General features: G+C 56.8%; 1 protein-coding gene across 11 annotated transcripts in view; it reads right to left on the bottom strand.

The window, feature by feature from the left end:
- Nucleotides 1–16,259, bottom strand: part of PEMT (phosphatidylethanolamine N-methyltransferase) — an 85,291-nt gene that overhangs the window by 49,914 nt on the left and 19,118 nt on the right. For all 11 annotated transcript variants that reach the window (XM_059148616.1, XM_059148614.1, XM_059148617.1 and 8 more), the window contains one exon: nt 12,965–13,072. In XM_059148616.1, coding sequence (XP_059004599.1) covers nt 12,965–13,072 — 108 coding nt within the window. The remainder of the gene's footprint in view (nt 1–12,964; nt 13,073–16,259) is intronic.

Below are 16,259 nucleotides of genomic sequence, written 5' to 3'. Positions count from 1 at the left end.
ACTGTTCCCACCTGGGGCTGTTCTGCCCCTCACTGCGGGCCACCATCCCTTGGTCCTCACCCTCAAGGACTGGTGGGGACATAGGGAGCCATGCCACCACATCTAGCCAGCTGGTGACCATAACTCAGGCCGCCCCCAACCAGCCACCTCATCTGTGACCGAGTCCTAGATTCCCAGCTACACAACGAGAGAGACAGCATCTACAGAACTGGCGACAGAGGAGTCTGGGCAGGACGGTGCCACCTCACCCCTTCCCCAAGCACCGTTTTCCCAATGTTCTTCACTGAACAAGGCCTCTGACGCCTTGTGAAAGACTGCTGGGTGGTGTTTCTCGCAGCAATGGGGGAAAACCGAGAGCAAGACCAGGGGCAGACTCAGCCTCCCACCCTGCCAGGAGATGGGGGTGCACAGCTCCCAGGGGCTTGTCAAGGTCATGACTGTCCCCTGCTGGGCACAAGTGGTGGTGGGGAGGGCTCCGTACTCCCCTCCCCAAGGCAGCTCAGAGGATCCCCCTGAGCTAGGGGGAAACATAACTCAGGCTCAGACGCATGCCCTTCCTTGGCTGTGAGCACAGACACACCCCTGCCCACCGTACAACCCAAGCTGCCTTTCTGGGGGCAGCACTCCCCAGGAGGGTTCCCGGGACCTTCAGCACAAATTGGATGCTGGAACTGAACCTCCCTAGACACCCAGCCGCTCCCCAGCCTGTGGCAGACACACTGAACTCTGGAGGGGCCTTGGGAATCAACGGCTGGTTCCAAGTCACCTAGCATCCGCCTTCGGAGCTGTCTGGGCTGGGGGGGCGGGGGAAGATGGGGGTTCGGTTTACAGAGACTGCGGTACACAGGCGGTGAATTCAGTCTGCAGTCCCTCTCCCCTCCCGGGAGGTCAGGGATTCCGACTGTGTACACATGGTTGGCTCCGCTGGTACGTCGACCTAGAGGCCTCCGGAAAGTCACCTCATTAACATAACAAAAGAGTCTTCAGGCTCCCATCTCTTGGGAAGTTGCAAGCTTTAGGAAGCCTGTGCCAGGAACAGACTGAAGACAAAATACATGTTTATTATAAATCACACAGCTCCTTCCTCCCGTGCTTGGCCGTACCGCTTACAAACAGGCTTCGTGGCTGCCATTCTCGTGATGTCCTGACTGGCCCTCCACGCCCTATGCCTACCTAAGCCTCAGGAGAACGCTGAAGATGGATAAGCCCATCCAGTCATGTGGCCAAAGAGCCAGCATCCGTGCTGGCCTCACCGCAGGCCCCTCAGCCTGTGAGCTCAGCCCCGGAAGGCTGGAGAATGTCGCACCTGCTGTGGGCACCAGCGCGTGACCAGTTGGGGTCAATTCAGATGTCCTGCTGCCTCCGCAGGGAGGGCAGGCTGGGCTCCTTGGGAGCAGAGATCTCTACGCACACCCTCCCCCACTGCCCTGCACACCAGCTAGCACGAGCCAGCCCAGCTAGGAGCATTTTCAACAGGGCCATGGGGACAAAGTGGAGAGTAGCAAAGGCAGGTGAGCAGAACCTTATACCCGAGTATAGGGGCTGACCTCTGAGGCTGGGCCCGGGCCTCGGACAGTGAGCACTTGACTTTGGAAGCTACCCTTGGGGAACCTATATAGGTTCCACCTCCCACCCTTGGGTCCAAGACCCACCCCTAATTTCTCATTTTCTATCAGGTGGCCTGAATTCCCCACTGCTCCCCACCCAGGACACTCCGGGGCAGCAGCTCATCTTTGGTTCCAGACTCTATTCATGATCTCTGGCCCCTGCAAATGCACGCCTCTCCATCCCCTGGCAGTCCAAACTCCCTGACCACCAAAACCTCAGGAGCCCGGCACCCCAGGCCCATGCTGTCCCCTCTTTGAAGAACTCCCCTGGCATTGTTATCCCACATCCAGCGGCCTCACAAGCCTGGATGCCTTCCCTGAAAAGCAATGGGGCATCTCCCCGGGTCCTCAGACCCAAGCCCCACATTGATCAGACTGGCACTTGACCAGCACCCCCCTTAGCCCTCCTGAGTCTGACTTCGTTGAGGCAGGGAACGAGGAGGGAAGGAATCAGAGACAAAGGTGGCCAAGAAGGGGCAGCCTCTTGGGCCACTGGTGGACTGGAACTCTACAGCCTGGCGTGGTGCCCGGTGACGCTGGAGAGCCTGACCATACCACTTGGTGATGCGTGGTCCCACGCACGGCATCGGCCGACCCCAGGCATGCCCATCGCCTCCTGAGTTGAAGTCTCTCTCTGGCTCATTCCTGACTCCTGGGGACAAGTGAGGGGTCGCCAGCTACAGCAATTACTCTCCAAGTTGTAGCCAGAAGCCACGGTTAAATTTCAGGGGCAGCAGACTCTGGAACAAGTGAGAGCAGTTGGCCTGAAGCCTGCGGGGTGGGGTAGTGGTGGCAGGGTGGATAAAGGCTCCGGGCGTTTTTACTGATGCAAGTGCTCTTCTAGACATGCCTACAACCAGAGGCCTCCTGCAGCGGCTCCTCCCTCGAGCCAAATATGACATTGGGCACTTTATGCTTCCAAACCCTTTTGCACCCATTCCCTCCCCAACAGCCTCCTTGCCATATGGTGAGGAAATCGGGCAAAGGCTGCCCCAGCAGACCTCGGATGAGGCAAGTGAGATCTAGGGAAGGGAGGGGACTGACTTAGGCCACAGAGCAAGTGGGAGGTAAAAGTGGACAAAACCTCAAACCCTGGAAATTGTCCATGGAATCTTGGCTGGCCTCCGAAGCAGACCCAGGAATGGAGCAAAGCCAACAGCACATCCAGGCTGCCCCCCAGGCAGCTAAATACTCCGGGCTGCGTCTCATTTGCCCCCTGACAGAGCTCTCACGGCAGCACTGGCGGGGTCCGCGGAAGGACCTGGCACCCTTCTCACACACGGAGAAAGGAGGGCACCACCTTGCTTGGCCCACCGCTCCACAGCCACTCGGGGGGCTCCCCCGATGAAGGAAGGACACCTTTCCATCCACCCCTTCTAACACCAGGTGAGGCCCCTTCCTTGGCCCCAAGACACTGTCCTTAGCTTCCGGGAGCACTCAGTCTGAGGGAGGAGGTGACACGTGAGCGCACAATGAACATAGTCCATGGAGCGGTGGGTCAGCCCTGCTGCAGAGTCGGGAGCCACGCAGGGGATGCTCGGCCATGTCTGCTTGGGCTTAGGGCTCAGGGCAGGCTGGCTAAAGGGCCTGCAAAGGCTTGTGGAGGAGATTGGAGCCAGCTGAGTGAAGAAGAAGGCAGGCCCCTCCAGGAAGAAGGAACACAGCGCCAAGATACAAGGAGGGGAGAGATCAGGTGTACAGAACAGCAGAGGGGAGACGGCCAGCACTCTGGGAGGGGGTCACAAGAAGGCCAGCGGATGAGTCCAGGTGGTAAATGACCCCCAAACCACACATCTAGCCTGAAGGCCAGCAGGGTCTAAAGGCTGGCATAGGACAGGATAGGCTCAGACCCTGCTGGGGTAATAAAACTCCACCCTGGGTCCCTCCGTGCAGGAAGGATCCCAAGAGGTCACCTTCGCCAAACCACTCAGCCAGCAGCCCTTTCCAATGTGTGCCTCTCAATCCCACGCGTGCTGACCGTGCCTGAGGTCCTCACGAGGCCCCAGAGGCCAGAACCCAAAACACATCATAGCAGGAAGAAGCACTTGGACATCCCCCCTCAGCACCACACCTCACCCCTATCCAGCTCAGACTCTCTAAGAAAACTCAGATCACACCTCCAGAAAGTCAGGAGGCTGAGGGCGAGGAGGAGGTCAGGGTTCAGCCTGGGCTTCAGGGGGCGACAGCCTCCTCTGCTCCCCTCCCTTTTATTCTTAACTCTGTCGCTCCAAGGGATTCCGGCAAAGGCTGTGAGCTGACCCAGTTCCAGGTGCTGTGGACACTCAATCACCATGGTGCCCAGACACGGAGAGTCTAAAGTTAGCCCCGGCTGATGGCAAGAGGCTGCCCCTGCCAGCCCAGGGCCACAGCCCCACAGAGCGACACGCCAGCCCATACCGCTCTCCATCCGGATAGGGATGGGGCTGCACAAAGGGCGGCCAGAGCTACCTCCTGCTAAAAATGTGTGACTCCTCCCGGGCTCAGAAAGAACACACACACACATATACACACACATACACACACATACACAGAGCCTCTTGCCCTTGAGCCCACATGGAGATGCTAGAGGAGCCACAGAGGATCCCTGGTGATGAGGAGCTGACTGTCCCCAGCTGGGAAGCCGAGACCAGACGTGCCATGAGTTGTGTCAACTCCAGCTCTGAGCACATCTTGGGGGGGGGGGGGGGCGAGGGCCGGGGGAGGGCTATGGTGTCCCAGGCGACCTCAGTAGATAGAAATAAAGAAGTGGCTAGCTAGCCAGAGTTCTGGGCTTTCTTGGCTCTAGCAGCCAAGGTCTCAGTCACGCCCAGCCCACCAGCCAGTTCGGCTCAGTGGAAAACCCTGCTTCCTGCTTGCACCCAGGGCAGCACCAGCAAGCCCAGCTCGGCGAGATGCACCCCTGGCACAGGGTGACGTTTCTCACCCAGAAACACTGCCTCGGAGCCCAGTGTGTCCATGGCCATGCCCAGGGAGCCAGAGTCCTGAGCCAAATGGGACCCAGGGTCTCAGATGGTTTGGGTTCATGCCCCATCCCAATTCCCCAGCCTGTCTGAATGAGACACACACACACACACACACACACACACACACACTCAGCACCTGCCCTGGAGCAGATAATCGAGGATTGCAAGCCAATGTTCAGGGTCCTCCCTCGGGGGCCCCGGGCCCACCAGCCCACCTTCTTTCCACACACCTCCCCTTTTCTTTGGTCTCCTCAACTCTTGACGTCCCCCCCCCCCCATCCTACCCTTCTGCTGCTCTTCAGAAAGCCCAGCCACGCCTCAGTGGGCCCTGTGCAGCCGGCAAGGCTAGGATACTCACAACCCCTCTTTGGTCTCCTGTCTTCCAGATGTGTCCGCTACCTGCAAGCTTTATTAGCAGTCGGTCCCTTCCTTTCAGATGGCACTCATGAAACACAACCTTACCTTGGTGGCCCAAGTGCCAGTGCCAGGAGGGCAAGGGGTGTCCTCTTCCCCTGGGCACAGCAAAGGGCCATCCCAGGGCAGCGCTTGGCAGAGTGGGTGGGTCCCTGTGTTTCAGAGCCCTATAGGACCTCAGCTGGGGATCCTCACCTCACAGATGGAGACACGAAGCCCCAGAGCAGGTGGGAACACAGGGAATGGGACCTGGGTCTTCCCCCAGGTGCCACGCTAGTTTCCTTGCTTCAGCCCAGTCACAGCTGCAGGGTCAGCCTCCTGGCACCTGGGGGAGGGGGCCTCTGAGGCACCTGAAATTAGCCAACAGGTTGCTGGCTGGGGATCTGAAACCAGAAAATGAGGCCTCAAAGCAAATGCACACTAAAGGTGTCAGCCCACCTGCCCTTGGCTGTGCTGGCCTTACCCACAGCGCCATCTACTGTCCAAGCCTTCCCGGTTCCCACCAAAGCCCTCCGCCACCAGCCCAGGGGCCTCAGGCACTCAGCCAGCCAGACATCCCTCTGCTGGGTGGGGAGTGCCTCTACTTTCTGGAGGGGAAGAGCTGCCTCATCCCCAACGCACCCTCATGGGGGGCTGTGTCTCCCCACAGAAAGGGTGACCAGCCCAGGGGATGCAGGAAGATAAGGACGAACCCCAGAAGCCCCGGCCAATAAGCGCGGGCTGCCCGGACACCGGCTATGTATCCACCCCCAGAGAGAGGAGTCTGAGGCCAGGACACAGCCTGGGGCAGGGGGTTGTGGAGAGCTGGGGGCGGTGGGGGGCACTGCACACACACCCAGATTGGTCTCAGGCAGAAGACACCAGGCAAGCAGATGAGGGTGTGAGACAGCAGACACCCGGGGCAGGGGGGTACAGAGAGCTGGGCCAGGCAGGCAAGAACACACAACTCAGAGGCACGCTCCACGCTGAAGAAACCCGCTGGCCAGGACAGTCCCCACAGACACCTGCCATCCCAGCTGGATGATGAGAAGCACGCCCTCATTGCTCTCTGTCCGTAAACGCATCCCGTTTAGCGGGACGTCCGGACGTGCGATAGTCTCAATCAGCTTTGACGTCCTAACAAGAAATTTGCCTTCGATAATAGCTAAGGCACCAAAGCATGCCAATTTTCTTCTGTAAACAATGGGCGAGCTCAAGGCTACAGCATCACAGCCCGGCGCGGGCTCGCTGTGCTCTGACACTGGAGGACGTGCCCAGAGCTAGAACAGCGCAGGGCTGCATCTATCTTATCTTTCCTGGGATGCCAGAATAGCGGGGCCCGCTTCTCCCCTCCCCTGCAGTCCCCCTTCCTCTGCAGAGTCAGAGTATGCAATGGCACAGATGGAGATGGCCCCCTCCCTGGAAAACTAGGGAAGAGGCCAACTGCTGAGAACCCAGTAGGCACTGTGCCAGGGGTGCAGGGCGCAAGTGTGGAGAGGTGAGGCAGGGGCTCTGCCCTTCGTAACATCACACAGCCCCCAGCACAGGCCAGGGTGCGGGGTACTGGGCCACAAGGCAGGGGCTGCTCCAGCTGTCTTGGAACACCCAGGCTAAGGGGAAGGCCAAGGGGAAGGTCAAGGGGCAAGCAGAGATGCCAAAGGGAACGTGAGACACATGCAGCGGGCACAGAGGGCCGCCTCACTCACACTAACCAGCGCAACACTCTGCCCCCCAGGGATCCTGGCAACATCTGGAGACCTTTGAGACTGTCGGGACACCTGGTGGTTAGAGGCAGGGGACATCATCAAACACCCCGAAGTCAGGGTATTTGGGTGGCTCAGTCATTAAGCATCTGCCTTCGGCTCAGGTCATGATCCCAGGGTCCTGGGATCAAGCCTCATGTCGGGTTCCCTGCTCCGGACGAGCCTGCTTCTCCCTCTCCCTCTGCCTGCTGCTCCCCCTGCTGTGCTCTCTCTCCCTCTGTCAAATAAATGAATAAATGAAATCTTGGGGGGAAAAAAAAATCCCGCAGTGGACACGATGGCCCAAAATGTCAACAATGCCAACGTGAGCGACCTGAGCCTGGAGGATGGGCTGGGAAGGGGGTTTGTGAAAAGCAAGGACTACTGCCTGTAAGAGGTGGCACAGATATGTAAGATGCCCTTGGCAAGGGGAGGAGTCATGGGGAAAGGCAGGAACCAGAACCACAAGGCTTGCAGGCAACAGGAAGTCTGGCAGAGGGGTGGGCCTCAGAGGCCAGGGAAGGGGCTCCCATCTCGTGCTGGAAGGTGTGAGGTGCCTTTAAGCAACTGAGAGTGTGCTGGAGCACTGGGCCGTTTGGCCTTGGCCTGTGTTCACATGTGAAGGAGTACGCAGTGCAGATGGGTAGGGAGGTGCAGGGAGTGCTGGGGACCCTGGCTAGATCTCTGCCCAGGGCCCCTGGAAGGGGAGCACACAGCCCACATCCCCCATCTTGGCCAGGGTTCACACAGCAAGCTCCGTTTGGGGCCTGGACATCCCCAGGTGGGGCCACGGAACCTGGACCTGAGGTGTTGGTACTGAGAAGATTCTGGGCCAGGGACAGAGACAAGATGACAAAGGGAGAAGCCCCAATTAGCCCCTCTGTAGCACCTGACCTCTTCACCATTTCAATTACAAACCTATTTGCGATCTCTAACAATGGAGGCCAAGCGGCTTTATTCCCTAGCTCCTGTGGCTGGCACACAAAAGGTTCTGGAGGAATAAATATTCGTTACTTTGTTTCTCTTATTTTTGAAAAGTGTGAACACTGCGGGGGTGGGGGAGAGGGAGAAGGAGAGAGAATCTTAAACAGGCTCAGCACATGGGGCATAATCTCAGGACCCCATGACTGAGCTGAAATCAAGAGTAGGATGCTTAGGGGCGCCAGGGTGGCCTGGTCAGTTGGGTAAGCAGCTGCCTTTGGCTCGGTCACGATCCAAGGGTCCTGGGATCAAGGCCTCTATCAGGCTCCCTGCCAAGCAGGGGAGCCTGCTTCTCCCTCTCCCTCTGGCCCTGCAATGTGCTCTCTCTCTCACTTACTCTCTCTCTCAAATAAATAACATCTTTTTTTAGAAAAAAAAAAAGAGTCAGACACTTAACTGACAGCACCACCCAGGCACCCTCAACAAACACTGGTTGCATGAATGAATGGGTGAATGAATAATGAATAAATGAATGAATGAGAAACTGTTGAAGAGCAGCAGACTGAGTCAGAAGAACAGTTTGAGGCCCAGGGAGAACAGAGTTACAAGAAAATGTGATGCTCACCAGTGGTTTCCCCAAAGATCCATCAAGAGGACAGCAGAAAGCAAGAAAGTTCTCTGAAGCTCTAGAAGCAGAATTCTAACAGAGTAGAGGAGATGAAAACCGACTTTGGGGATAGAGGACAGGGAAGAAGAGAGAGATGGGGGCTGGGGGCTGGTGGGGATGGGGCACCCCTCATCCACATGCTGGCCCTGATAGGCGGGCAGGCCCCTCCAGCGGATGCTGTAGCTCCTTCAAAGAGCTACAGCCCTGGGGAGGCAGAGAGCGGGCCCTAGAACAACCAGAAGGCTGTGGTCCAAGGCCACACTCAGCCTGGGCCACTGTCCATGGCCTCCTCACACATTATCACCAACCTCAGCCATCCTGCTCCCCTCAATTCCAGACTCACAAGGTCTCCCCTCAGAATCTCCCAAATGACTTCAGATTGGAGCTCTCTTGCCTCAGCCCCTACCTTGGCCATGGCCTCTACAATTCTGCACCCAGTTCTGATGTGTGGGTTTCGTCCCCACACACCCAGGCAATTCTCTGACACCAGCTGGGTGTCCCACAATTCAACTTGCTTCTGACCCAATCTGCCCAACTCACGGAACTCTGAGAACGAGCTTATTTGCTTGATTATGAGCTTATATATAAAGGATATTAAAGGCCAGGAATCATCACCCAATTGAAACGATGAATAGGGTGAGGGAAGGGGGAGGGATGCAGAGCGCCCTCTCTCTGGGCATACCACTCTCGCCGAATCTCCATGTGTCCACCAACCCAGAACTCTGCGAACCCCATTCTTTTTTTTTTTTTTTTTTTGAAAATTTTATTTATTTATTTATTTATTTATTTAAAAGCGCGCTCTCGCAGGCATGCGCACAAACACAGGGAAGGGGCAGAGGGAGAGGGAGAAGCAGACTCCTCACCAAGCAGGGTACCCAACACGGGGCTCCATCCCAGGGCCCTGGGATCATGACTGGAGTGGAAGGCAGGCGCCCAACCTATGGAGCCACCCAGGCGCCCCATCTCCCAACGCCATCCCCGCGGGGTCTCACAGAGGTTGCAGGACATAGGTGACTGATTAAATCATTGGCCCTTGGCTACTGAACTCCACCTCCAGCTCCGCCCCCTCCTACATCACGTGGTTGGTTCCAATGGCAACATGTCCCGCCCCCACCCCCCGCACCCCCCCTTAGGTTGGGGACAGGCCTAAGGTCACCTCGTTAACCTAACAAAAGACGCCTGGCGGGCCTTCAACCCTAGGAAATTTCAAGGGTTTGGGGAACTATATGCCAGAGTGACCAATTCCTCATTTCTGAGAAGTCACTCAGGTCCCAGCTGCACCTGGCGGTGCCTCCTCTCTCTGGCACTTCCCCACCAAACTATGGTAAATCCTACTGACTCTTCCGGCTTTCAAACCGTGCCCAGAATCTGACCACTTCTCCTACTTCCGCTGGTGCCACTCTGGTCCAAGCCACCATTGGGCCTCAGGCCCCACCACAGCCTCCAGCCCCGCCCTCTCCCCACCCCACTCCACCCCCCCACCCCCGCATCTGCTCTCATCAGCACACAGCTGCCTGGAAAATCCGAGTCAGATCAGGCCACGCACTGCGCGTTTCCCCGGCTCCCCACTCAGAACGCCCCAGCCCACGTGCTCCCCACGGCCTACAAGGCCAGTACTGTTAGGACGGCCCCCTCTCTGACCTGCTGCTCTCCATTCTCGCTGGGTCGCATTCCAGCCAGCGGCCCTTCCTTGAAATCACCCAGGACTTTTGCAGTTGTTGGTTCCTCCTCCAAGGATACCTGGGGAGCTCCCTCCCATGTTGGAGGGGGAGCAGGTTTTGGCTCAGGGGCCACCTGCTTCCCCAGCTTCACTCTCCGTCAACCCCAACCCCCCTTGATGGTGGTTGTGAGTTTATTCAGGGTCCCCCTCCTAGGATGTCAGCTCCTTTGGAACCTGAACACTGTGCCTGGCACATGTGTGGTGGGCCATCAATAAGCAGCTGAAGAAATGAGTGAACCTCTTCTGAGCAGTTTCCAAAGGGGTTAATAACAGCCTTCGCCCTGCCAAGCAACTAAAACGCTACCTGGAACACTCAGCACAGTGTCCCTGCCGCAAGTCCCTCTTGTCACCACTGAGTCAATGCTCAGTATGCTCTTCTACAGGTGCCCTCTCCCTTACTGCTCACGCAGAGCTGGGGGAAGGGGAAGCAGGCCACTCAGACCAGTTCTGCCTGTTCTGCCACTGTCTGGCCCGTGGCAGCCCACTAAACCACAGCGCATTCCCCTAAAGGCTCCCATTCTGAGCCTCTCTCCCACTGATGACCACAGACTGTTCCAGTGAAATAACTTTTTAAAATAAAAAGCAAGGCCAATCAAACACTACAACCAAAGAAAAAAACCTATGACAAGTGCACAGATTCTGAGCTGCCCGAATCTTAAGCACCTTGACTACTCGGCTGTGGGCCACAGCTCAACTTTAGTATGAATTTGCAGGGGTGCCCGGAGGGCTCTGTCAGTTAAGCATCTGCTTTTGGGCTCAGGTCATGATCCCAGGGTCCTGGTATTGAGGCCCCAATCCGGCTTCCTGCTGGGGGAGGAGCCTGCTTCTCCCTCTCCCTCTGCCCCTGGGCCCCTGCTCCTGTGCACATGAGCGCTCTCTCTCAAATACATAAATAAAACCTTAAAAAAAAAAATGAACTTGAATACACCGTTAGAAGAGCCTACAGGAAATAAAGGAAGGGGCTTGTACATGAAGAAGTGTCCCCAGCATCTGCCGCGCACTCAGTAAATTGAGCCCTCAGCACTGGGGACCAGCCAGGCCCACAGGGCATGGACAGTGAACCAGGGAGAGCACTGCACACTCCCAACACAAGCCAGCTCTCCTAGCACGGATTAACAGCCTCTCTGAAACCCTACACCGGCTTCCTGTGGCTGCTGTAGCCCATTTCCACAGAGTAGGTGGTTTAGAACAATGGAATTTATGCTCTCCCAGTTCTGAAGGCCAGAAGTCCAAAATCAGTGTCTGTAGGCCAGATCAAGGTGCCAGCAGGGCTGTGCTTCCACCCCTCCCCTCACCCCCAGGCTCCAGGGGAGGATCCATCCCTCACTGCCTCTTCCAGCTCCTGGTGGCCGCAGCCTTCCTTGGCTGGTGGCCGCATCATCTCCGTCTTCAAAGCCAGTGTCTTCTCATTTTCCTCTGCCTCCCTCTTATTCGGACACATGGGGTTGTGCTGAGGGCCCACCCCAATAATCCAGGACAATCTCCCCATCCTGAGATCCCTGACACCTGCAAAACTCCCCTTTTTGCCATATAAGGTAACAGTCACAGGTTCCAAGGACAAGACATGGACATACGTCTTTGAGGGCCATTTTCCAGCTGTTTTACCCACCGTGATCTTGTGTGGCAGGAGGAAGGCTTGGGGGTGGGGAGCAGGGCTGGGGGAGAAAGAAAGACGAGCAGAAGAGCACAGGGAGATGCAGGCCCTCTGGGAGCCCAGCCCTTGCTGGGAGGCCCCTGTCAGGTCAGGGTCAGCTCAGACATGGTGGGCTGTGGTAGTAGTTGGGTTTCCTCTATGGACTGAGGCAGGAGTCCCAGGAGGCCTCAAGAATAGTTTTACAAAAAGAAGTGAGCCCGAACCTCTGACCCTTAGAGCTCCTCCTTCCCCTCAGGGCCCCTCCAGCCAGGGGCCTGCACCAGCCATCTCAGGGTGGGTGCTCCCCTCCCCCCTCCCTCAGGACAGAAGGGACAGCACATTCCGAATGTGGCCTCTGTGAAGTGAGCAGTCCCGCCCCACCCCCACTCCCACCCACCACCCATCTCCCCAGACAAAGACAAGACTCTAACTCAGCAACCAGGTGACAAACGTGTCGTGTTCCGCCCCTGGGACCAAGTGGCCACCCGAAATAAAAACAGTCTGGAACAGTGTGTTGCTAACCGGGAGGCTGGCCTTACTCCTCAGGCTACCCTCAAGGGGGATCACAGAACGTCCGTGGCTCTGCATCAGCAAACCTGGGCACTGGCACAGGGCAGGAGCCTCGGGCACTACCGCCACCCCCTTCCATTCCTGCAGAAATCCCAAGAGCTTCCCAGCAGGTAGGGGGCATCGCAGAGACACACGGTAGCAGGAGGGCCTGTCCGCCATTCCCACACCTTCCTCAGAGGGCTCAGGGTCCCCTTCCCACACAGCCTGCCCCCCAACAGTTCTGGGTCCTGAGCATACCCGTACCCACAGATGAGCTGGGTGCTGCTCTGTCTCCTTCTGTGTTCACTTCTTGCTCGCTCGTTCTTACTCCCTGGCACGCACACTCCAGTGCCGTGCAAACCCATTTCGCCAGGAGCCTCGTTCGGGAAAAACAAATCAAGTTTCTCGAGCACATCAGAGAGGGTGAGGGTTCCCAAGAAAGCCACCTGACTGCGCAGCGCGGCAGCGAAGGTAGGGAGCCTCTAAGCCAAGGCCATCTCCAGCAACCTCTAGAAGACCGAAGTCGTCGGGCCCATGTGGGCAGCCTCATCACGGGACAGTCCGCTGGCCCGGCCCAGCAACAGCCCAGGACTGTCACGGCCCGCACGTCATGGGATCCTGGCCTGGCCAGCATCCCTTGGGCTCTGACCTCACTGGGGAAACAGAAAGGACAATTCCGAACTGGCCAGAGACGGATACAGAGAGAGAAGAGCCGTCTGTCTGTCCTTGCACACAGCCAGCCCACACAGGGCCGGGCTAGGGCGCTTACCACATTCCAGAAGAGCGGATTGAAAGTGATGGTGAGGATGGCAGCCACGAAACAGGGATCCGAGGGGTCCACGTAGCCCAACAGCCGGGTCATAACGTAGAGGTCTGCCTGCAGGGACAGAGCAGCGTCAGCGGGAGACCCGCCCAGTCCCCCGACGGCCCCCGCCTGCCGGACATGGAGTGCAAAGCCCCTGGAACTCAGAAACATAGTTACCCTCTGGGAACACGCCGGGAGGCTCGGGCACAAGCAAGTCCAGCAAAGGTTACTACAGTGTAATCATAAAACTGAAGATAAAAAGCCAAAACCCAATCAGCCGCATCGTGCCCTGTCAGACGGTGGCCGGGCAAGTGGCAGAGGAGTGGTGTGCGGGGACGTTCGGCCAGGAAATCATGAGCAGCCAGCACCCTGATGGGGAAGGAACACCACCAGGACCCAGGTCTGGGTCACCACCTGCTGTGACTGGGGCCACACCTGCAGAGGGCTTTGGAGGCCCCAGAGCAAACCCCAGGGGCTGTTGTTCGTGGGAAGACACGCTCAACCTCCCTAGTAATCAGGTAAATGCGAACTAAGACAGCAGCCCTGTCCCTCCTCCAGGGCAACCTGAATGAGGGCCAGGCTTGAGTGCTGGGGAAGGCGTGAAGCAAAAAGGCGTGCTCCCCCTTGTCAGCAAGGTCACTCCCAAGTGCCTGTTCCAGAGAAACTCACATCGAGTGTACAGAGTGCATGTGCTTGCAGTGAAAAAAACAAGCATAGCCGTCCACCTATGGAAGAATGGCCACATAGAATAGGCCCATTCCTAAAGCAGCAAAGCTACTGAATTCAAACACACTTGCCATTATATGTCAAGTTGTGATATTCTTTTAAAAATGTCCAATGAGGGACGCCTGGGTGGCTCAGTTGGTTAAGCAGCTGCCTTCGGCTCAGGTCATGATCCCAGCGTCCTGGGATCGAGTCCCACATCGGGCTCCTTGCTCCGCAGGGAGCCTGCTTCTCCCTCTGACTCTGCCTTCCACTCTGTATGCCTGTGCTCGCTCTCACTCGCTCTCTCTCTGACAAATAAATAAATAAAATCTTTAAAAAAAAAAAAAAAAAAAAAAAAAAAATGTCCAATGAACAGAGCAAGCTGCAGACTTCCCACAGCATATACACATATATACATTTTTAGAAAATAACACATAACCACACATTGTACTAAGTGTTTCCTGTGTATGTCTTTTTAAAAAGACCCTGGAGGAAGCCCGGGTGGCTCAGTTGGTTAAAGCCTCTGCCTTTGGCTCAGGTCATGATCCCAGGGTCCTGGAATCGAGCCCCACATCAGGCTCTCTGCTCAGCAGGGAGCCTGCTTCCTCCTCTCTCTCTACCTGCCTCTCGGCCTACTTGTGATCTATCTCTCTCTCTGTCAAATAAATAAATAAATAAAATCTTAAAAAAAAAAAAAAAAAAAAGACCCTGGAGCGCAATACACTGGATTCATGCTACTAGCCACATCTATGGCTAGAGTTTCCCGCCCTCTATCATCCACACTCAAGGATGGAGCGCTCCCTGTGGTGGGACTGTTCCCCACACCCCTGGCCGCCACCCCCTCGGGGCCAGTGGCACCAAAATGTCTCCATACATGGTCCCAATGTCCCCGAGGGACAGCACTGAGACACCCTTCCTGTAGAGATGGTGGGAAGACTCTGGAAAGTCACTAAGCACGGAAGATGTGGCCAGGCGTGTCCTTGGCACATGTGGGCCTCCTGTCCCAGTCAAAGACAATCTTCATCTCTGAGGGGCCAAGGGCAGAGCTGAGAATGAATGAGCCAACAAAGGCACTGCTAAGGGAACATGGGATGAAATGGCTGAGGGACAGAGTGGCCACATGAGTGCCCAAGCACATTATTAATAAACAAATGACAAAGGGGGAACCAGTCAGCAAACAGCAAAGGGTGACAATGGAAGCACAGTCTTGCCCCATGCTGACCACAGTGTCTGGGCACCCTGTGGGTGCTTGTCGACACCCAGCAGGCAGGCAACCCCACCCCCTGCCCTCCAGCCTCCTTCTCTTCTAGTCCCAGGTCAGACGCCCCCTGGAGGCCCCCAGCTTGTCCGGCAGAACAGTGGAGGCTCGGTGTCCCGAAGGCTCTCAGCTCTGGGTTGGGGGGTGGGCACCTCACAAAGCCTGGGGCCCTCACGGGAAATTCCAAGTTGCCCTGGAGAACACACCAGAAGAGAAAAAGCCGCTCGTGAAGGACCAAACAACTAGAAAAGGCCTCGGAACAGGCTGTCCTCCCCTGGAGTTGAGACAGGTACATCTCTGCCCCAAAGCCCCTAAAGCCTGGGACTGAACCAAAGAACGTTCTATCTTCTGTTTGAAAGGAAATGTTTGTTAAGCACCTGATTGCAAGGCCCACTGAGAGGTTGCGATGGGGTTGACTGGTGAACAGGAACCCCAAGAGGCATGGAAAGAGAGCTGGCCTCCGGAGCCACCAAGCTGCTGCTCTGGTCCTGCTTGGCCACTTTCAGAGCAGTGCCTGCCTCACTGCCCCTGCTCCTCGGTCCCCAGATCAACCCTAAACACCCAGTTTGCCTGCCATTGACCCTTCCCCCTTCTCACTGAGGAGTCAATCTGTGCCTTGACCTCATTGTTCCCACTGCCCTCAGGATGGGGCACCCTTGCCCCAGCCAGCCTCCCATGCCTCATTTCCTGCCACACTCTGGACCCCGGGCGTCCTCACCTGCACTGGGCTGGCTCACCCATTCCAGGACTCACTGACAGGTGATGATTCACCTGCACCCACCTCACCTGTGATCCTTCTTGCCCACCCTATCGCTCACACCAAACATCATGCTCTAGACTCTTTTACGGTGGGTCTGCATGTGTCTGAAATACTCTCTATCCCTCTGACACTTCCAGACGAACTCCTATTCACCCCTGAAGACCCGGCGGGAGCATCTCCTCTACCTTCACCCATGGCACTCTCTTCTATGTCCTTAGTGCACACGGTATTGTGATTATCTGGTTATCTGTCCCTATCTCATACTCATCCCTCCGGGCGAGGGGCCATGTTTTCCTCCAACTTTGTGTCTTCCACCCGGCACAAAGAGTAAATGTTTGCTGAGTGAACGGTGGCCCTTGTTGCATCATTAGTAAAAAGCAGAGGCTAAAGGTCTGGAAGGGCCCTCCAGCTCAACTGCCTGGGCTCCTAGGACTCTGATACCCTCCCTTCTGGCTTCAAAATGGAGTCAGGAAACTGCCCAAGCAGCTGCCATGGAGATTCTGCAGGTGGGCGGCCAACAGCAGCCAGCAGATCCC

The sequence above is a fragment of the Mustela lutreola genome, chromosome 15, assembly GCF_030435805.1.
Source record: "Mustela lutreola isolate mMusLut2 chromosome 15, mMusLut2.pri, whole genome shotgun sequence".
Taxonomy (NCBI): domain Eukaryota; kingdom Metazoa; phylum Chordata; class Mammalia; order Carnivora; family Mustelidae; genus Mustela; species Mustela lutreola.
This window is presented reverse-complemented; position numbering and strand designations above follow the sequence as displayed.